The following is a 22,388-nucleotide window of genomic DNA, read 5'->3' on the forward strand; positions in this document are numbered from 1 at the left end:
TCTCCAAGAATAAACATGACATTTAGGGAAACAAATTCCATGCCAAAGAGGAAGTATTTGAACTCATTAATTCAATCTAGATTTCTAGACCCATTCAACAGAATGTTACATACTCTTAACTTACCTTGAATCTGTTCATGTTGTCCATGGACCCAGTGTTCTATTAATCCTGTAGATGATGTAGAAAGATAGCAAATTTTTCACATTTCATTTAATTTTTCAAGAACGGCAACTAATAACTTATTACTGAAATTTACTGAAAATAAAGCTATGGTACATGTGGAAGGCTGTTTTAGTAAATTTGAGCAATAATAAGCCAATGTTAAAATATGTAGACTTTATTCACTGTTTTAGAGTTGTGTTAGATTTAAATCTGATATGTCTCATCTTTCATGTACATACATAGTTTAAAATATAATAATTTGGATAAGGGTTTTTCCAGAGAAATTTCAAACTTATAATTCCTGACAAATTGTGACAATTTCTTCAAATAGTCATTAAGCATGTGGTCAGTCCCCTCATCTAACACTTTCTAGCTCCATGATTGGCTATTTTGTTTTCTTTTAAAGTAAAATGATAATACTTATTCATAACTTTAGTATCTCAAACAGCCTTGGAGCTGTTGGAATGTGCTTCTGGGTAATTGGCCACAGGTGCCCCTATTTGACTTCCACAGGTCCCTTTCAAGCCCAAGCATTCTGTGACCGACTAAAAGAAAGACTCATGAATGCTGCCAAACAAGAAAATGTTCTTATTCTAATGATTGATTGCAAACCCTTTTAAAAACTATTTTTATATCATGTACATTATAAGCCGACTGCCCCTTTTTTCTTTCTTTTTTTTTTTCCTAGGGGCTCCCAGATTCAAATTTACTCTGTTTAACACTAAACAGATGTTAAATCTCTCTGCATTGAAAATTTATTCTGAAATATGCACCTTGAAGTGTTTTGGGTTTTTTTTTTTTTTTTTTTTTTTTTTGACTTACATATTTAAACTAAAAGAGGGTACATTTAGATTAGACATAAGGAATAAATTTTTTACAATGAGGATGGTGAAACACTGGACAGGTTACCCAGAGAAATGGTAGACGTTCCATTCCTGGAAATATTTGAGATCAGGTTGGATGGGACTGAGCAACCTATCCTATAATTTAATGAGGTGACTTAAGACTTTGAGAGGGGCAAGGACTGCAAGAAACACAGCATCTTTTATCAGACAAGCTGTCAGGCAAATAGGTCTTCCTTCAGTTTTGCTCTTTTGCTCTGTAATCCACACCCCTCCACACCCACTCCTCAACTCTTACCAAGCATCCTAATGAAAGACATCCTCTGCATGTAAATCCTGTGTCAGTTAACAGACAGAGGCTCTTTCAAAGGTAATCTTAGCTCATGAAATGATGTCAGCATTAGCTTTAGCTATAAAGTAAGCTCAAAAATTTAAAAATGCCTCTGAAACTATGTCTCTCAAGTTCTGTTAGGAATGAGAGAAGAATTTCGTAATAAAAGAATAAATATGTTACATGTCTTGAAAAAACAAGCATAAATTCTGCTATGGGAAGATTTCTTAGTGAATAATAATTGTGTAAAGGATGATGTTGAATAAAGAAACAAGTGAATTTTGTTCAAATTAATTGCATATTTTCACTACGGGGAAAAAAGGTTAAAAAATCAAGTTAGTTGTTTCAAATTTTTGAAATTAAACAACTAAAATTTTAAAAACAACATTTTTCTCTGAATTGCAGCCTTCATATTTTTAAAATGAAAAGCTAATTGACTTTAAATGAAGGACTTTACATTTAATTTGAAGTTTAATTAATACTTCCAGCTAAGAAAATCTAGGTTTTTTTTGAAGCTCTAACTTTAGATGCTCCCAAATGGTCTTTTTGTAAGTTTAGCCACAAAATGATACTTCATGAAACCTATAATTTACAGACTGAGAGAACAGAGTGTTGTGGTTTAATGCCAGACAGCAGCTCAGCCCTGCCCAGCCGCTTGCTCACTCCTCCCAGTGGGATGGGGGAGACAATGCGGAAGAGTAAAAGTAAGAAGGCTCATGGGTTGAGGTAAAGAGAGTTTAATAGATAAAGCAGAAGCCATGCACACAAGCACAGCAAAACAAGGAACTCATTCACCACTTCCCATGGGCAGGCAGCTGTTGAGCCATCTCCAGGATGTCCTTCATCTGTAATGATGACTGGGAAAGACAAATGCCATCACTCCAAATATTCCCCCCCCCAACTTCCTTCTCCTTCCTCCCACTTCACATACTGCACATGAAGCCATGTGATGTGGAATGTCCCTTTGGAGAGGTGGGGTCAGCTGTCCTGGCTGCAGCCCCTACTGAGTCCTTGTGCACCCCCAGCCCCATCAGTGCTTGAGTGGGGTGAGAAGCAGAAAAGGCTTTGACTCTGTGTAAGCCCTGCTCAGCAAGAACAAAGTCAGCCCTCTATTATCAACACTGTTTTCAGCACCAATCTGAGACACAACCCCAGACTAGCTGTGAAGAAAATTGACTCTATCCCAGCTAAAACCAGCACATGGAGATAAAGCAAGCAAGCAAATATTTTCAGTATAATTAGGAGTTAACTCATTCTTCATAGGCTTGACTAGTTTATCAGCTAGGACATAGGACTGAGGGATTTTGAAATCTGAAATTATTATCACAGATAATCTTTCTACCAGAAAATTTTAAGAATTATTTACTCATACATGTCTTATTTTTCTATCAATGCATTGAATCCTTTTAATTCTATTTTCTATGTTTCAATATGTTTGCACATAAAATTTTCAGATATTTCTGATCTTAATGCTGTTAAAATCAAAGTTTTGATCTTTTACTCCATATTCTATGGCACAGCTGTGGCTTTAGAGAATTCTGTTCAAGACCAAGAAACATCTTAACCAATACAAACAGACAGGAAACAGATGCTGTTCCATCTCTGAAATAGGCCTAATTTGTTTTAAATTAGTGCCCGTATGTGTGTAATCCATTGCCTGCTGGCATAACTCAAGGCTTCCTTTCTCAAACCTGCTGTCACATGAGGCTTGCAAGGATGGAATTATAGAAACTAAACTGATACGTGTCACTGGGAAGCAAGAAGTAATCCAGTTTATGGATTATACTTTATTCTAAACTTGCAATTTAATACATTTGAAGGAGTTTTTCTGAACGGAATAGGGACAATAAGGTATTGAAAACATTGCTGTACAGAAGTATCCCAAATGTGCTATGAACAGAATGATGAACTTCATAACCTAAAATGAGTCCCTCCTTCTATTTCCTTTTCTTTATTTTTCATTATAATTTAGTACGCAAGACATAATGCTTGTTTTTCACTGTAAACTTTGACTGTTGTGCACAGTGATCAGCAGACTAGAATGCTCTGAAGAGTATTTATTAAATATTTCTGTTGTACAGCTTATCTAATGAAATGAATCTATCTAATGAACTTTTCCCCACTGAGACCACATTTACAACGTAGAACACAGACTGGGTTCTGTTTTTCTTTCCTAATTCTAAAAATTCCTCTGTTAAACACACATAAGGGAATGTATAGCTTGAAATTAAATTTATTAAAGGAATATTCTAATTTTTAAGATGAAATTTAAAATTTAGTAAAATTTAAGTTAGAAATTCCTAGTTGGGTTACGTAAGTGCTACTGCAAATTGAAACATTTTGTGATTTTACAATTAACTGATTTTATAGGTTATTAAATTCTTTTATTAATTGATTTAGATTAAAGGAAAGTTTTAGATTAAAGGAATTAGATCTGTTAGAATTTTATGTGCCCTGTGATTTTCATTAGATCTAGCAGAAATCTTTCTGTGAAGCAGGCAAGACTAACTTGGCTAAGGCATAAGCTGTACAGTGACCTGAAAAGGGAAGTGAAATTTTAGAGAGAGTGAACATGTAGTTCAAACCTACAAGAACTGGTGTAGAACCATAAGCATCTGTAGAAAGAATGAGAAAAGCGAGGAGTATTATACAGGGAAAGAAAAAAAAAAAGCAAAGCAAGAAAAACCCCAAAACAAAACCACAAAGAAATCTTAGAAAATCATATTATATTACTAAGATAACAAAGATTTAAGAAGGAGGGCTAGAGTAAGCAATTCATAGGTAATACACTGCTCCTCAAAGTAGCTAGTTTTGTTGAAATAATTTAAGAGCATTTAATAGTTATGGCTCAGGCGGGTCTCCATTATGGCTGACAATAGTGGTAGCCATAGGTTTGAGAAGCTGTAGAGAAGGGAGGAAACTGTTTGGTATGCCATCTTTCATTAAAAAGGATAAAAGAAGGAGATACGGAGATTTACAAACTACTTGCCTAGCTTGAATTACCAACAAATTACAGAAGTATAAGGTCTTAATGACAGACAGGATGTATTTATCAGTAACAAATCATGTCAGAGTCCCTTAATTTATTCCTTGAAATACCAGAGACACTGTGGATGGGGAAGAAACTGTAGATGTGATTGTCATGGTTTGACGACAAAATGACGTTCCAAACTGCCACAGTGATATACTTTTAACTTTCACACTATGTGAAATGACTTTTGAAATAAGTAAGGAGCTATGAACAGAGATGAAATGATATGGGAATGTTGATGATTCATTGTCAAACCATAAAGATGTATTGGTGGGGGGCTAGACGCATGCCAGTGTGTCTGGGAGGATACAGTGGTATTGTGAGTCATTCAGATGATAGAGACGAGAGCAGGCTTGACAATTTCTCATTCAGCATCAAGCTGGGAGGATCTGAAAGCATTTTGGAGAACAGGATAAGAATTTAAAAATTTTTTACAGGCTGGCAAAATGGCCTGAATTAACCAAGAATGTTTATGTGTAATCGCTTTGTGGTATTCAGTTTGTGTTAGACTTTGACTAAATGAGAATTGGTCAGCAGAAATGACCAGCGACTTAGAAAGCATGATCTGTGAAGAAAGGTTGGAAACTGCTTGGTCATTCAGGGGAAGGAGGTATAGGAGCCTTGAAATATGTAGATTAGGAATAAACTCTTTCCATTTCCGATGAAAAAAAGACAGAGTAATGAGCTTAAATGACAAGTAGGAAGATTTAGAATACACATTATAAGAAAAATTGCTTGAATATATTGACTGGAAATGCTTCATCATTAAAGTTATGTACAAACAGGGCAGACAAAAATCTGCTAGAGAGAATTTAAATATGGTTGATCTTATTTTGAATTAGGGGAATGGATCAGATGGCCTCATTCAATTTCTTTTGGCTGAATTTCCGATAGTTCACTTTTTAGTGAAAGAAAGTCTAATGGAAGAATTTTTTCATAGGTTCTAATCCCATTTCATTCTTGAAAGCAGTGCAGAGGACCAAATGAAAATTTATGTGAAAGTCACACTTGTCTTTTACCACTAAACTTGGTATTTCTATCACCTCAAATGTAGAGGAGAAAAAAAGTCATAAAACATTGCTGTTTGTCATACATCTATTGTAAACGTACTTTATTACGGAACTTTCCACGGTCTTGGAGAAGCCCATAGGCTGAGACTACAGGAACCCAAAAACGTATTCATTGAGTGTTATGTTCAAGCAGTTTGGGCTCAGAAGGTCTAGTGTAGCTCTTCTGGCTATAAAGATTTTCTGCAGATATTAGACACATGAGAAAATTAAATTTTATGGTCTGTTCAGATTTTTAGAGCCCCATGGGTTTTAAAATAATACTTCAGTACGCAAATAATTTCATCCAACTAGCACTATGAGTTGTTATAAAGTCATGTGGTGCAAATAGGTTTTATATGTTATTTTGAAAGTCTGGTGAGGGATCTGGTCAAAAAATCACCACTCAAAAGGTGTGAATTATTGTTACCATGGTATGAATGTCTTAAGTTTGCAGATACCATTAATAAACTTCCTAAAGTAATGTAGGTGTTTCATATATGTATGTGTAGCTATTGGTTGGACTTGATGATCTCGGAGCTCTTTTTTATCCTAATTATTTCTGTGATTCTGTGATTCAGTGACTGTTCTGTAATGTTAAAATATGCTCTGGTGTATGAAAAAATCTGTTCTAGTAACTGTTGGCCTTCTTTAAAGTTCAGCTCTTCATCATAGGCACTGGTCACCATGGTGCGTTTGTGCTGTGCAAAAGAATCATAAAATCATCACAGGCATCTGGAGAACATCTAGTCCATCTCCCACTTGAAGCAGAACTACTGCCAAATGGGATCAGTTCAACCTCTGCTTTGTTTAGCCAAGTCTTGAAAACCTTGATGGATAGAGCTCTCTGTTCCAGGGCTGCTTCACCTTCCTAGTGAAAAAGTATTTCCTTTTCATGTGCTATGAATTTTCAAAGCTGTCGGTCTAGGCCATTTCTCCATGTTTTACCATGCAGCACTATTGAGAAAAATTTGTTTCCACTATGTTTTAACTCCTCTTCAAGTAATTGCAAGTTGCTATTGAATTGTCCCTTAGCTTCCTCTTCACAAGGGTAAGCAAGGTCAGTACCCTCAACCCCTCGTTGCATGTCAGTGGCAGAGGCCCCTAGAAAATTTGAAAGCCATTTGTGTGATCCTTTCCGGTTTCTGAATATTGTCTTAAACTGATGTATCTCAAAACTGCACACTGCCTTCCAGTATGTGTGGTTTCAGTCAACAAGCACTGTTTCAACTTTGCTTTTTTGCTCCAGTACAGGTAATAATTAAAAGCACTAATTTAAAATCCACACCAAGTTTCTGAGCAAAGCTGTTATGGTATATGCAAACCAAAGGGGAAAACAGGAAACTCCAGAGAAGTGAAAGAGCCTTCTGAAAGTGTTTCATAAAAAAAAGTCTTTATTTGTTTGGCCTGAAATCTTGAAAGATACTGCAACTTCAGCAGGCCACCAAACTATAAAACTGGCAGGAGAGCTTTTTTTTGAAGATGTAGCTTGATGTCAAGAAGTAATTAGCAATATAACCTTGTTGTCTTAGATACTCAGTAAAGCCAAATATCCTTGTGAATTGTGAGTTGATGTGGATCTGTCCATTGAAAGATTCTTTTTTAGCTTTTCTTTAGTATGTGTCTACTCTAAGAAGAAAATGTGTGCTACAGCTCCAAGAGGGACCCAGTAGAACCTGCTCCCTGCTGTGTTTCTGGAGCACAGGATGGGGCTGGCTGAAATGAATACCCATTGCTCCACTTCTCTCCTTTGCTCTGAGTGATTTACAGCCCCTGGTGTAACGTGCACTGCGGGTCCAGCAGCCTCTCTGAAAGTCTCACACTCAGAAGCTCTCACCAGCCTGAATCTTTACTCCTAAGATTTTTAGCTCATGTTCTCTAGTTCTCTAGAAATTCCGAGCATGCTCTGGTCTCTACACAAATGCTAACCATTGTCACCAGCTTTCTTCATCTAAAAATGAGGCTCTTTGGTCCCCTTCATTTTGGTTATTTCTCATTAAATAGATGAAAGGAGGCAAGCGGTGGCTCTCGCCTATCTAAAAGAAAATCTTTTATAAACAGCATCAAGAGGGGAACATAAATGTTTATAGAAGGTATTCTAAAGATATAAATTAAGGTATCCTAAATATATATTCTGAAGATATAAATTAAGGTTTCAAGTGTTTTATATCAAGCTGTAACCACCAAGGAAAAAAGGCCTAGCCATGACCTTACTTTTGCTAAGTAAAATAAGTATAAAATTTCATGCAGGTATAAGTGTTTTGTAGGTTGTTACCTTGATTTAGAAGTACATATCTCCTAAATTATGATTGTAGCATCACTGTAATCTGTAATTCAGAGCTGCAGGTTTCATCAAAACAATCTTGTATTTGGTATAATATAGATTTGGATTCATCAAATGGCATGATATTTGCATCCTTTTGCACATATTTGAGTTGCATATTTTATGGATCTGTTTACAAGTTCATAACTGTACACATTTATGAAATGGTGAACATCATTGTTCAGAGAAGATCATAAGACAGAATGTCATTGTAAGAAAATGGTTTGCATATGTTTGGTAGGAAAAAGAGTGGGAAATGAAGAGAGGAGATCTTTATGTTTATGCTAAAAGCAGGCACTGAGAAAGAAAACTTTTTGCAGCAAACTTGTTAGTATATGCCTGCACATTCTGGTTAGTAGATCATGAAATGATATTTCTTAATATGCCCAGAGAAGGTTCTGAAAAATAAGTCATGTAACAGACAGGATCCAGGGCCGTGACCTCAAAGCTTGGTTTATTCTGCCAGCTGTGTTGAAAATATTTCCATATGGTTACACTGCCAGCTTCACCGTAAAACACAATTCTTTGATCTTGGCTAGTTTATGTAATCAAGTGGGTAAAGAGTGTTGGTGTTTTGTAAAGATTTTTAAAAAAAGGAATACAGCCAGTACTGAGAATTGGACTTAAACTAATATCCTGGTTGGCATTACCAGGTACTATCCTGAGAGATTGGGTTCAGAGACCAATTTAAGGACATATCACAGTTTTTCTGAACTTCTCTCATTCTCTTTTCCATGAATTAGTATTTAGAATTTGGCCTTTGACCGGTGTTTGGGAGAGCACTGCTTGAAAGTCCTTGTCATTGACAGGGATTGATGGCTAATTGTGAATAGTTCTGTGCTGGAAAGCTGCATGACAAGTAAAGTAATTTAGAATAGCTCTATTTTTTTTCCATTTGGCAATTAGGATTTAATAAAATAGCAATTGCTTCAGTGGCTTGAGTCTATCAGGCAATAACTAGACTGAGGAAGTGGATATATGAAAATATCTCCTGGTGGATCATTCTAACCCTCACACACTTGTTAGGTTGCTGCAGAAGAATGGGTTTGACATCCTCACCAGCGATTTGTTCTGTTTCGCAAAGCAGGGAGCTTGGATTTAGAGATACTCTCAAGTCTTACTAACAAGACCTAGACTGCTCTTTACTGTTAAATTTTCATGGATTTCCAGTGGTAGGAATGTAAGAAAATATTTTTTGTTACCTGTTTTACATATGAAGAGCTATTTTTTTTTGGCATTTTGGAAGGCCAAGAAACTGTTGAAACAGTATCAATGTGTGCATTACAGTAAATGCCACCAGAAGGTTCTTGCTGTTCCCGATTCCAATTCTGCTTCTTGTCAGGAAATACAATGTGACAGTCATATGATGGCTGGCCTAACTTCTCAGGGTGATTCCATCCTCCTAACTATGGATCTGCCACTCATGGCTTTGCCATACCATTCAGATGTGTATCTTTGGAGTAAACAGAAAGGTTAGGGCCTCTTCACCTTCGTAACTGTAATGTAGAAACCTACCAGAAGTTCTATCAATGTCTTTCATTTGTTTCAGAGGACCATCCAAAACAGAAATTGTAATAGAGAATGAGCAAACGCAGGACCAAAAATGGCTGAATCTGCACTCAGACTGGAAGAATAAAAATGCATCCACTTTACACGCACTTCTAGTGAATGGGTAAGTAACAGGTAAATAAGACCTATTTCACTGCTGTGGGTAGTCACTTACCCATGCAGGATGACAAACTCTTTGGTAAGCTCTTTTTTTTCCAAGGTATCTGCATATAAATCCCAGCACATACTCATGTAAGTTGTTAAGATACAGTCTACAGTGATTTTAGTGTCTACAACCATTGTGCTCTCTTTTGAGACCATCTTGTGAATCCTCAGGGGCCTTTTCTGGCAGAATAAGAGCATTTGAGTGATACAGAGGTGATGCCCTTGAAGCACCTGAACCAGACAGCTTCATTAAATCTCTGCTGAGCAAGAAAGTCCAGCAAGTACTATATAGCAAAATCTGCAGCAACATCTTACCATCCTCTGCAGCCTGTGTAGTCTTCATTCATTAATTTGGAGCAACCACAGCTTCTTCAGTAAAGGCTATATCCGCTTACAGTAGGTTTCTTTAGCTCTGGTTTCAGGTGATGGTATATTCCTTTTACTAAACAGGTAGTTACTAATCAGAAGCCAGGATGTCATGGTTGAGACATTCAAAGTGTGACTTTGAAGAGCCAATGAATTTAGAAATCCAGGGCAAAACTGTGAGTGCCACCTAATCCCCATTGGCAACTGCATTCTTCAAAAAGCAGATACATGGTTTCCCTATTCTCTTTAAAATGCCCAGGAGCTTTCAGGACACCCTTCTTCCATAGAAAATCCTTCTGTTTCACAAGAAAAGATTGTCTTGGGTAGCTGCAGAGACACAATATATGTGAAGACACAAAATCTGAGGAAGAAATCTACTTTTCTTTTTCTTCATTGTTTTCTGTACTCAAAGTTTTCCCTAGTGATGGAATAGTAAAAAGGTTGTGCCTGCAAGGACCTAATTTTGCTTTCTTACATCTCAGTTTCGTACCGTTTTTGTTTTGCATTAGTATTTCATCATTCCTTTTAAGTTAATTTCTATTTCTTCATCTTGAAGGGCCATTACTGAACAGTGCCTGATACTTGAAATTTGTCTTTTTAACTCTTTGATTTTCCTTTCTCACTGTCTTTTTCCTCTAGCCTAACAGTATCTAAATGCTTTTCTCCAGACTAATACAAGAATAAACACCTTGGGTTGTGACCAGATGCAAAGGCAGATGCACAATCATATTCTGTTCAGTCACTAAAGTGCAAAGCAGAAATTTCAAGGTACTTTTTGACATTTTTGAAAGAGGTCTGCTAGGAAACGTATGAAGTAATGGATCTGGAGCCTCTGAGTTACAAATTCTAGTAGCAAAAGATTTAGTTTTGCCCAAAGTACAAGTTAAAGGAGGGAAAACATCAGTAATGAGGATTATTGTTAAATCTATTGCATAAATGAAAGTAAAACGTAGGAAATAGATGTTCCAGTCCTCCTGAATTCAGAAATATGGATAACAAGAAGTGAGAAGCTAAGGGGGAAGGGTGCATGAAGGGTGCAGCTATTTTTGTTTTGGCTGCATCAGGCATCCAGTCCAGATGACTGGGGAGTGCTCCTGAGCCCTGCAGTCTAGGTGTATTCATCTGGACCAACTGCAGCATGTAAAAGGTTTGTGCTGTGGAGTATGTTGTATGTTTAAAGGAGTTGCCAGGCTTCTGAACTAATGGGAACTTGGCCAAGAACTAAAAAATACACCACTAATTCATAAAGTTTTGATAGGAGGGAATGGCACAGCACAGGCAACACACACATAAAAGCTTAACGTTTTCTCTTTAGAGCTGGCTGTATGGTAAGTCAAAGGAACAAGTGTAAAACATAAGCATGACTGGTCTCAGTTATATTCTGTATATTTTCTTTGCCTCTCAAAATGGTGCACAAAATTTTATTTCCTGAAATTGGTTGTCTGTCTCTACTATCTCTAGAAAAGTAATTTTATGGTGTATTTTCAGGAAGAGAAATAGACTGATTTGCACAGTATATGAATGAGGTATATGCATTGTAAGGGAAAAAGGTCTGGTTAAATTCCAGATTCAAGGTAACCTGGTGGGCTGGCTGACACTGTTGTTTTGCCCACATTAGTATCTATGACTTAATATGAAATGCAGCCTCTTTTTAGATGGTTGCAGTTTGAAAGCTACTACCTACCTGCTGGGATTAAAGTCTGCAAAGGATTACCTGGTGAAGAAATGAGCTGTGTATCCAGTCCAATGTAGCTCTGCACCTGCCTAAGAAGAGCGTGTACACCGTAGGAATGAAAAAGCTGTGGAATTAAAAAGGCAGTCAGCTAGCTGCGCAACAGTGCTTGCTGATTTAATTGTGATTTCTCCTCCCTTGACAAAAAAAAACCAATTCTTCCCTCTCTTATCTGAAGATTTTCAACAGAAATTATAATTTTTTTTGTTTCAATACATACTTATGCAGACTTCCTGGAATCTTTCAAAATAGCCGAACTCTTAGGGAATGAAAGACCATCTGTTATTAAAGGCATTTCAAAGAAAATCCTGTCCTTTGATTGTAAGGAAGGGGAGACTGGCAATCTGTGCTTTCAGGTGCCATAAATAAGAACTTGACAGACTGTGCACCCAGCTGACCTCAGAGCTGTATCCATGCCCAGGGAGCAAGGTAGTCTGCAAAATATGCAGCACCTACTCATGAAATGTATTGTAAAGCTGAACTAATATTTTGAATTATTTTCAGGAAGATGCTGGAAACCATGGAATCTGGCATAAAAAGCTCCTTGAGTTTCTTTTTACAGTTTGGGGGAATTTTTAACAGCTGGATCACAGCAATGAATACAATACCTGTGCTGATTTTCAAATTACCAAAATTAATCAATTAATGAGATTTCCACCATGTTTTGTTTCAATATTTAGACAGATGTGTCAAAGCAGAAGCAAAGTGGCTCTCTTTTGCACTAAAGAAGGTAAGAGAGAAGTGCATATAAAATAGATATTTTTCAAAATGTGTTAAATCTCTTTAACAAATGCAGATATTTAGTGTGGATTCATTCTGAAATTTTTACTAGACCTCTGCAACATCCAGTTTGGCACTGGGTTTATTTTTCCCTACTCTACTCAGTTTCATCAGCTTTTCTTATATTTTGACTAGGATGCTGTGTGTTGAGGTGGCCCATTCATGATACCACAAAAGGAATTTTATCAGCAGTCAGGTTCCAAAAAGTAATTTGATAAAACTTCCTGCTGAAAATATCCTTAACCACCAGAGTGGTTAGCAGACTGTCTGCCTGGGAGTTGAAGCTGCGATCTGTTTGTTAAGTTCAAGGGGACAGAAGAACCTGAAGTAGAAAGTTATGGACCAAGTCTGTTGGCACAGCAGGTTGTGCAATTTTAAGTAGTTTGAAAATGCAGAAATTCTTCATCTGTGATGAAACCATGTTCTACAGACAAGGAGAGCTTTGCTGAAGAACACTTGGAGTATGAATTAGCTTGACTCAGGGAAAAGTAATTACAAGACAGGACCTAAATTTGGGAAACTAATCAAAATATTTGCTACTCGTCAGAGAAAGGAAAAAGCTCAAAAGAGCTTACTGAAGGTATTTTGTTCTGACATATGTTGCTTACTCTATGAAGATAAGTGAACACAGTAAGAATTGTAAGTTACAAATAACCATTGCTCCAATTTATTTCTTCACCACTAAATTCCCAGATACATGCAGTAGCAGCATATACTCCCTTGGGAGGCTGATTGCAGAAACTGGTGGTGTTCTTTTGTTCTCTAAATCAGACTGAGTATAAACAGGATAAATAAGAAGCCTGGAATCCTTTAAATCTAGAATATAAAGTGAAAGAGAAGTGAAGGATTATTTTAGAATAGTAACTGGCAGGTGGGAATCTGGTGTAATTTCTAGTGAGATGGCTTGTAAAGTGTAATGGACTAAGTACTAGAATGTCTTCAGATCTTTAAATATTCTCCCTTAGTAATTTCTACAGGCAAAGTGAGTTTGCTGCTGTGTACCTGAGTAAATGGCATGGCATTAAACTCACACTTGATTTAAGAAAAACCTTATTATTGCTGAGCAGATTTTCCAGAAGCAATTCTTCTGGATAGTACAAAGTAGGCCAGACATGTTGCTAGCTGACAGAAGGACAAAGACATAAACCCAGGAAACCTCCTGAGCAAAAGGAAGTCAGGATCCCAAACTTAGCTTGGTTAATATTTCAGGCTGGTCCAGGCAAAATTAGTAACCAGAGAGCAAATCCTTTGATAGAAAGGAAGGGTAAAAATGGCTCAGTGTTTGATAGGGCAGTGTGGTCGGCGATTGCTTCATTTACTGTATTGTTCCGTGTGATTTCATGGCTGTTAACACCATTCTGTGCCCAGTGTTCCCGCAGAAGGTGCTGTTTGCGCTGCCCCTGTGGTGCCGATTAACGCGCTCTGTTCCTCGCAGACTGCGGCCGCCGCCCCGCTGCTCGCATGAGCAAGAGGATCCTCGGGGCAGGACCAGCCGCCCGGGCCGATGGCCGTGGCAGTGCTCCCTGCAGAGCGAGCCCAGCGGACACATCTGCGGCTGCGTTCTGATCGCCAAGAGATGGGTCCTAACAGTAGCACACTGCTTTGAAGGGTGAGGGGGCTCAAACATTCTACTGCTCATTTAAGCTTGCACGTGTGAATTGCCAGGTCCTTCCCCCTCTACCAAACACACGGGGCGTAGGTGAAGACCTTTGCAGAACGGCCAATCACAGGGACCTGGTTTTAGGAGACTAAAAAAGAAAGTAAAAAGGTACAAACCAGCATCAGCTTAGGTTTTCACATGGTTTATTATTCATTGCTGGCATCGCTACTGATGAAAGCTAAATGAAGATGCCCTGACTCTCAGCAGGAAACAGGGAAAGGAAGAAGACCAAAACACTAATTTACAGCTGTCATACGACTGCCATGGGTTTAAAAAAATCACCCTCTATAGCAGCGTAGAAAAGACCTTGAAAAAATGCTGTGGCCATTGGTAAAAAGAAAAACTGAGGATTTACTCACCTTAAAGAAGTAAGGTATTCTGGTCTAATAATTGATTGAGAAGTTATATGAACTTTTTTCTCTTCTGCCTTTCTGAATAGATTTGGGGAGATGTACCCAGAAGCCTGAAATCTTGAAATTCTTCATTTGTAAGAAGCCTTTTGTAAGCTTAATACATCATCAACAATATTCTTGATGTCACAAAGTTTTTTTCATATGAAGTATTTAAAAAATTTCCCAAACCAACCAGATAAGACAACAATATAGTGATTTTAAAGTGCTCTGGTCCTTGATATAAAATGCTCCATTTTGTGAAACTCATGTGAAGTTTGGAATACAAAACATGAGGACCATATAACAATAATACAAATAGCCAGGAAAATTTGTAGAGGGCATAAATAGAAAGAGCTGCATTAAACATCATGTAGTTTGTGAGTTTTCTTATTATAGTCAACAGGGCTTTGTCAAGATCATTTTGAAATGCATTACATTAAAGCATCCAAGACATTAAAATTTATTTTTTTTCACCTGTAGGACAATGCATTTTGGCTGTGACTGCTTATTTCTCTAGGCAATGCTATTTCACAATGGTCACAAACACAATAGTGTATGAATATTCTCAGCACTTAATTTCTGTAACTTTATGGAACAGCTCACAAATTGATCATGATACTAAAATGATCATGATAGTCTGAAATGCCAGAATTTTCATCCAACTCTTCAGATAAAAGTAGCCTTGATTTAGAAAACAGTTCTCTTTACAAATTATAGGAATTAAAATCCTGTTGATTACTATGAAAAAGCTGAAATTTTGCATGCTTTTATTTACATTGCTTTGAATAAGCTTCAGTCCTGTTAAAGGTGCTTAGTTACATGGAGTTGTCTTTCAGCAGTTGTGAAAAATGGTGACTTTTTTGAGAGCTTTTAGAATCACAGACTAATTAGAAACCCATGAAGAACCCACAATTTATCCTGAGGCCAGTTAGGATCAAGAGATTATGCCCTTGAAACCTTTCATAAAATCTAGGTTTTTCTGCTGTGTCTCAACAGACAATAGTTCAGTGTTCCCCCTTGTATCCTATGTATCATTGCTTTGTGCTCTTGTATGGTTACTAAGAGTCTTAAGCAATTTTAAGGGTCAACTTTGAGCTTACGCATAGAAAGTATGCTTGGCACAGACTGAATGCTGAATAAATAAGGGACTTCTCCCATGGCTATCATAAAATATTTAATTCACACAATAGAATTGCTTCTTTGAGACCCCTTAGGGATTTCAGTGAGACTTACTGCTGTCAGCAGCAGACTACAGTGAAATTTGTATATGCCCACCACTGAGCATGTGGGCAACTAATGTTGGGCAGGACCCAAGGGATGACTTTGACACCCTTTAATACAGCAACTTATACATGGCTACAGATCTTCTGATGGAGTGAGCTTTCATGTGTTTGATTACAAGCAGGAGGGAAATGGAAAGCATGGACTTCTGTTGCTCAGATCTTTGGTGTAAGGAATAATGTGTAAATATTTGTTTTCTTTTTGTAGTATTTGTATGCTTTGCAAAGTGCAGTGTGCAAAAAGGGAGAAAAAATCTTGGGTATTTTAGCTTAAAAGAAAGACTTTGACTAAAATTTCACTTCTTTTTTTCTTTTTTACAAAGGAGAGAAAATGCAGCTGTCTGGAAAGTAGTGTTTGGGATTAGCAATCTTGATCATCCATCAGGTTTCATGCAGACCCGACTAGTGAGGACCATCATCCTCCACCCACGCTACAACAGAGCAGTTGTAGACTATGATATCAGCATTGTGGAACTAGATGAGGATATCAACGAGACAAGCTATGTAAGACCTGTCTGCCTGCCCAGCAAGGATCAGTTGGTTCAGCCAGACACCTACTGCTACATCACAGGCTGGGGACACATGGGCAACAAAAGTAAGATGAGTATTTCTGGGACTTTTGAAAAACATGTGAAGCTTCTACTGAGTTAATCAAATAAGTGATCCCGTTTCAAACTTTTATCCATTCATACTATTACTGGATCTTAGTAAATACTAGGGAAATGTAACTACTCTTGAAAGGATCAAGCTGTGATTATAGCCTAGCTTTTTCAAAGCAGCACCCTCAGTTTATGCTCCTTAATACTTACTTTGGCTCTGTGGCTTGATTTTTAAAAATGTTGAGGATCTGGAAACTTCTATCAAGAAAGTCACCTGAATTAGTTATGATTTTACCCATCTAAGTTGCACTCAGAACAGTATTGCAAAGGTATCACATCATCAGTGTGGAGGAAACACTCTTAGCTCAGTGAAAGCTGGAGGCTGGCAGCACTGGCCTACAGGCTGAAGGAACAGGGTCGTGAATCAGCAGTCTGTGCCACACTTTGTACTTGTGACACAATTTATTCCATAATCACAAGTGTTGTTTTTGTATCTCTGAACAGAACATTAGTGTGTTTTCTTGTTTTGGACCTGCCACAATCCTTGACAAGAACTGTTGTGTTATGTCAATCTTTGTTCAGGCAAAATGATTCTGCATGAATAGTATGCAAATTAGCCTGGCCCCAACACTTTTAATGCACTAGCCATTGTGTTTCTCCCTTTCTCCCTTTGCTATTATTATGGTAATTACTAGAGATGGCTTTTCTGTACACTGGATAAGGAAATCTTCCTTTCTGTATTGCTTCAGTGGAACTTCAGTTGTAATGGCCAGGTTAGATGTGGTAAAAATTAAATTACACACATGAAGGGTAAGTGGTTTACTAGCATCTCTACACATCTAAAAATTTCTCTATATGATGTCAGGAAAAAAACTCTGACAGATGCTTTTGCAGCACGGGTAAATGGAAAATGGTTCTTTGTCCTTTAATGTGGTCAGTGTTGATTTTAAAGGTTTTATGCTAGGAAGCATCAAACCCCACTGTGGCTACATAGCATTTAGTACTGCATACCCTAGGTTGAACAACTTTGATTAGAATTCGAGCTCAGTCAGTTGTTTAGACTAGGAAGAAGTCTTCTATTGTCTCTTGAACATATTAAAATAATTTCATAAGGTTTGAATTCTGATTTCCTGGTACATTCTGTAAGTCGAATTTACCCAAGCACAACCAAAATGGCAGTGATTATTACCAAGTTTTACCATGACAGATACCAAGAAACAGGAAGACTCTTCCGTGGAACAGTGAATCAAACCTGTCCACCTCTCCCACATTGCTGCTTTCCAGCCACTACTGCCCCCATCTTAAAAGTTGCACACTGCATCATGTCAAGGTGTGAATGCTGAGTAAACAGCAAATGTCACACCAGTCCCCATGTGCTTAGTACTTCTCCAGAATGCAACACATAGTTCTCCCTACATTTAATACATATATAGAGAGCAATATTTATAATTTATCCCAATGGAAATATTTGTCATATCTCATGGAGTCATAATAGGTAAGTATTTGTGAATTTGTGTATAGTTAACACTTTATTCTGTTTTTCAGTGCCTTTCAAGCTTCAAGAAGGAGAGGTTCGCATAATTTCCTTAGAACAATGCCAGTCATATTTTGACATGAAAATCATCACCAGCAGAATGCTGTGTGCTGGCTACGAATCTGGCACCGTGGACTCTTGCATGGTAGGCTTCTCTCTAAGGAGAAATAGCCAAAATTACTTTTAGAAATCAAAGTACTGTGATGTTAATTAGGTGTAGCATACTTTATCTATTCTAGGAATGACAACTGTCTATTTACATTCTTTAACCCAACTTTTAATATTACTATTATTGTTAATATTGCTGTAAACAACTTATCTTTGTGATAATGAAATGCTGCTTGAAGACTCTAGGGTTTATCTGTATTAGTTAACTTTTTAATTTGCATGAGCCTTTTGTAGGTAATTTTTTTTACAAATGTAACGGGTAATAAATACTGGCAATGCTGTGTGTGGCTACACAGTTCAGCAGAGCAGCTGGTTTGTACAGCTGAGTTATTTACTAAAGGCAAATGGCTGTAGGAACTGTGACACAGCTTTAACCATGAGTGCTGGCCACGTGTATAATAGACTGTTTTTAACTTTCCTGTTGCAGGGTGACAGTGGAGGACCGCTTGTGTGCGAGTATACTGCAGGGCGCTGGACTTTGTTTGGTTTAACATCTTGGGGCTCTGTCTGCTTTTCCAAGGTTTTGGGACCTGGAGTTTACAGTAATGTGTCACATTTTATTGAGTGGATTGAAAGACAAATATACATCCACACCTTTCTGCTAAACTAACTCCAGATGGTAAGAATCGTGCTGACAGACAAAAGAAAAAAGGAATCAGCACTACAACACTGAAGGTTTTGCAGTCCACAAACTCTATGAAAAGGAGTTTCAAGCTCTACCTATTCTTGTTGTGGAGCTATGGAATATGCAGTGTATGTTACTGGTAAACTCTCTGCTCATGAATACACTTTGGGGTAGAATTAATAATCCTTTTGACTTTTCTTTTAACTGAGTTGTGGTGCTATTCCAAACACTGCAAAAAGCTTAAAAGAAAAGAATCAACCACTTTCTGCCTTTCAGCTATTAAAACTAAGCAGTAGCACAGACTAGAAAAACTTTTAAAAATAACCTATTTTAATACTATTTAGTTAGCAGCACATGCATTTTCATTCACTTCTTGTGATGAGGAAGGAACTTTGTGCATTCATGTGGCACTGCAGGACATACATTCACAAGGACAACTCTTGACAGGGCCATACCACACACTGGAGGGTGTGGAAGAGATTGATGGGTTTGTACACCCACGTGGCACAGGACACATCAAAGAACACCTGCAGGTCTCCAAAGGTGTATAGCCATATGCCCCTGGTGTGCCTGAGCTAATGCATTTTGTCCCTCAGGGTGGCTAATTTACATGGGCATAATCCTGTAGTGTTCTGACTCCACAGCTTCTGTTCCCAGAGCCAGCTTGGGCATCTCTGTGGGGTGGAAGAACCAGTAGGCCAACAGACCACTGGAGGCACTGGAGGCACCAGAGACCACAACTTCATTGTTCAGACTCTTTGGACAGCTTCTATCTTCTGATTTTCTGAAGCTTCCAGTGTCCTAATGTGTCTAGGAAACACCCATGTCTCAGCAGCACTACACTGATCAGTGCATTAGTCAAACCTGTGCCCCACTGGCTTTTCTCCCCACTTTGCGTAGTGTGTTCAGCATACAAAGCATGCACTGACCATCTCCAGCCCTCTAAAAACATAAGAGGGTTGGCAATACCACGGCAGTGGTTTCCCCTCCTAGAGTCAGCTAGTTTGGACATCTTGTGAGAGATGGAAAATGCAGATCTAAAATGCAAAAGATGCAGTGTGGGGACTGTCCCAAATATCAGGGAACTGGATAATTTTTATAGGTCTCTTCTTGTACCTTACATTTAAAGTTTAATTTTGACTAGCAAGATAAAACATTTGGGAAAAAGAAAAAAGCAGAAAGAAAATCTGAGTGATAGAAGGCTTGGAATTCCAGCTTCTGTCCAAATGAGTATTAGAAATACAAGAAGCAAAGTACAACAGCTTCACCAGCAAAGGCTCAAAGAGCCCAGATCAGGTGCTTGGTGGCCAGATGTGGAGTGCTCTGTGCAGTAGCAAAAGATTAAGTCTTAACTCCAAGAGAGTCTGGTTGAAAAAGATTATGATGGAGCTTGGCACCATTTTATGATGCTACAGGAAAGTGTCTTATCAACTGCTTTAGGTAATGTCCTGCACAGCTATCAGCTTTTGGGAGGCCAGACTAGGATGAGCTAGGAATCTGAGGATTACAGGATAAATTCCACTGGAGAACAATGCATTTAAAATTTGTATTTTCAGTGCTGTGCCTAGTCCCCCATGAATGCAGCCTAAGGCACATAATTACCTTTTCTGCTACCTCTGGCATGGCCCCATGACAACATGGCAGGGCCTTGTCAATAGCATGACTGCCGTATATGGAAACATGCATTAAAAGACCTAAAACATGGACATTTCAGGTACTATTAATCATGTTACAACTTATCTACATAGATCTATTGCTTTAATGAAGGTTTATCTCTTATCTCTGTATTTTCTTCTTTAACACTGCTAACATTGGAACATTAGTCACACTAGACTGCATTATAGACATGAATATTAATAAATACTCAATATTTATGTTATGGATTCTGAAACTATTTAAGTGATTATTGAATCACTGTTTCATGCTCAGCAAGAAGACTCTTCGAGGCTTTGCTAGGTTTGATTGTTGGGTTGTTTTTTTTTTTTAAATTATCTTAAGGATTTTTTGTTTTATTGTAACAGTTAAATACTCTTCCCCCAGCGGTAAATGAGAGAAAGCAGCTGTGACCATGTTTTTATAGTGGAAGTACATTACAGCTGGAAGAGGTTATTGATGCCCTTGCCTCAAGGATATGAAGGCTGGAGCTCTCAGTCCTCACTTCAGCTTTCCTCTGGGGCTGGGATCTCTGTGGCTGTAGGCCAGAACAGCTCTGAGTCCTGGAACTGGTTATCAAGAGTTCCCTGAGGAGAAGGTGGCCCAGTGGCTGTAAGAGCCAGCTGGCTGGTGTCAGACAGGTTCTGGCCAGGTCTGTTTTCCAAAGAGGTGCTGTTGCAGAATGAACAACTCAGCCTGGCTTCTCTCCACCAGATATAGTGGTTAGCAGCTTTGTATTTTGTAAAGCACGGGAGTACGTGTAATCATTCACGTAGATATTAGCATTACCAAATGATAACATGTAATTACACATTTTAATTAACTGGCTTTGGCCTACCACCAGTTTCCAAGCAGTCCCTCCCAGGAAATGAGGGAGAGTCCTGTTTAAATATATGGTCCAGTCCTGTCCTATATGGGATCAGTCTGAAGAAATTACATGCTGAACCAGATCCCAAATGGCTTTAGGAGGGAGCACTTGGGTCCTATCCTTTCCCATGACTGTGTCCAACACAACATTCCATGTAAAGAGGAATTTGTAATTTTATAAATGTATTTTTATACTGCTTTTTTTATGTGTGCACATGAAATTGGCAAACATGCTCCTCCTTCCAAGGTATCAAGCCTTTCCTGGTGTGCTGACATAATGGCTATGATCACAGTTATGCTGTTAGTCTCACAGGTGCAGCCTCATTGTAAGGTAACATTTGTTGGTTTTGATTCTACCACAGCTGTATTTCCAAATGGAAGCAATGCCACTCAGTTAAGCCAATGTGTTTCTTTCTAGTTGTACTAATAAAAATTTACAATCGTTTTCCAAATAACTTCTCTGTTGAAAATGTGTTTTAATCTTTAGATAGACTAAATGATAACATGGAGGTATTGAGTTATAACTTTAGCAATAATGCCTAAAAGTAGCCTTCAAAAGGCATTTGTGTACCCTTAGCTGTTTTTTTTTTTAGCATCCCTGTTAGCACTGCAATACTTGTGGAGATTCTGGCATTACTACCACTGTACAACTTTTAGTTTCTTCCGTGTGTATGCTTCCAATACAGAATATTAGCATGAATACTGCTGCCAACAACTACTCTGGACTTAGAAACCTTAAAAACTAAATTGCAATCAAATCTGCAATCTGAACACATTTTGTTCTATAGCTTTGTTCTGGAATACAATTAGTTTTAAATAAAAAATTCTCTTTTTAACTTGTACACAGAATTTCACTAACATGTACACATGCTGAAATCAAAATAATAAGCACACAGAAGCTTAAAACAGGTAAAATTTACCTTTCCACTGCAGTAAGGAAGCCAGGACCATGAGGGCAAGAGTAATACAACCAGAATAAAACAGGAACAAATAATACAAAACTCACACTGAAATTCAGATATGTGAATGTCGTTAACACAGTCACATTTGGAACTTGCCCATTAGCCTTGGCCACCAGCCAGGGCTGGTGGGATCAGTGGGTTCTCTGCGTTAGCCAGTCCTCAGCCTTGTGTTGCGACCAGTGGGGCTGTGGAAAAAACGCAGCTTGGGCTTAACATCAACTCAGACTGTGTCCCAGGTACAGACCAAAACTCACTGTGCTGCCAAAACACTCACTCAGTAAAGGCTGTGGCTGACTGCCACCTGCAAATGTTTAGCAGAGG

At 38.1% G+C, this 22,388-nt stretch overlaps 2 protein-coding genes across 2 annotated transcripts in view; one reads left to right on the plus strand and one right to left on the minus strand.

Moving 5' to 3' along the window:
• Positions 1-21,560, plus strand: part of CORIN (corin, serine peptidase) — a 125,819-nt gene extending 104,259 nt beyond the window's left edge. The window contains 7 exon segments of the mRNA XM_039551288.1: positions 9,286-9,408; positions 12,228-12,277; positions 13,763-13,804; positions 13,807-13,936; positions 15,983-16,254; positions 17,804-17,937; positions 18,388-21,560. Of these exon segments, the coding sequence (XP_039407222.1) occupies positions 9,286-9,408; positions 12,228-12,277; positions 13,763-13,804; positions 13,807-13,936; positions 15,983-16,254; positions 17,804-17,937; positions 18,388-18,570 (934 nt within the window). The 3' untranslated portion in view covers positions 18,571-21,560.
• ATP10D (ATPase phospholipid transporting 10D (putative)) overlaps positions 20,554-22,388 on the minus strand; it is a 45,865-nt gene continuing 44,030 nt past the window's right edge. The window contains exon 24 of the transcript XR_005601802.1: positions 20,554-22,252. The gene's annotated coding sequence lies outside the window, so the exon portion shown is untranslated. The remainder of the gene's footprint in view (positions 22,253-22,388) is intronic.

Source organism: Corvus cornix, chromosome 4 (assembly GCF_000738735.6).
Source record: "Corvus cornix cornix isolate S_Up_H32 chromosome 4, ASM73873v5, whole genome shotgun sequence".
NCBI lineage: Eukaryota > Metazoa > Chordata > Aves > Passeriformes > Corvidae > Corvus > Corvus cornix.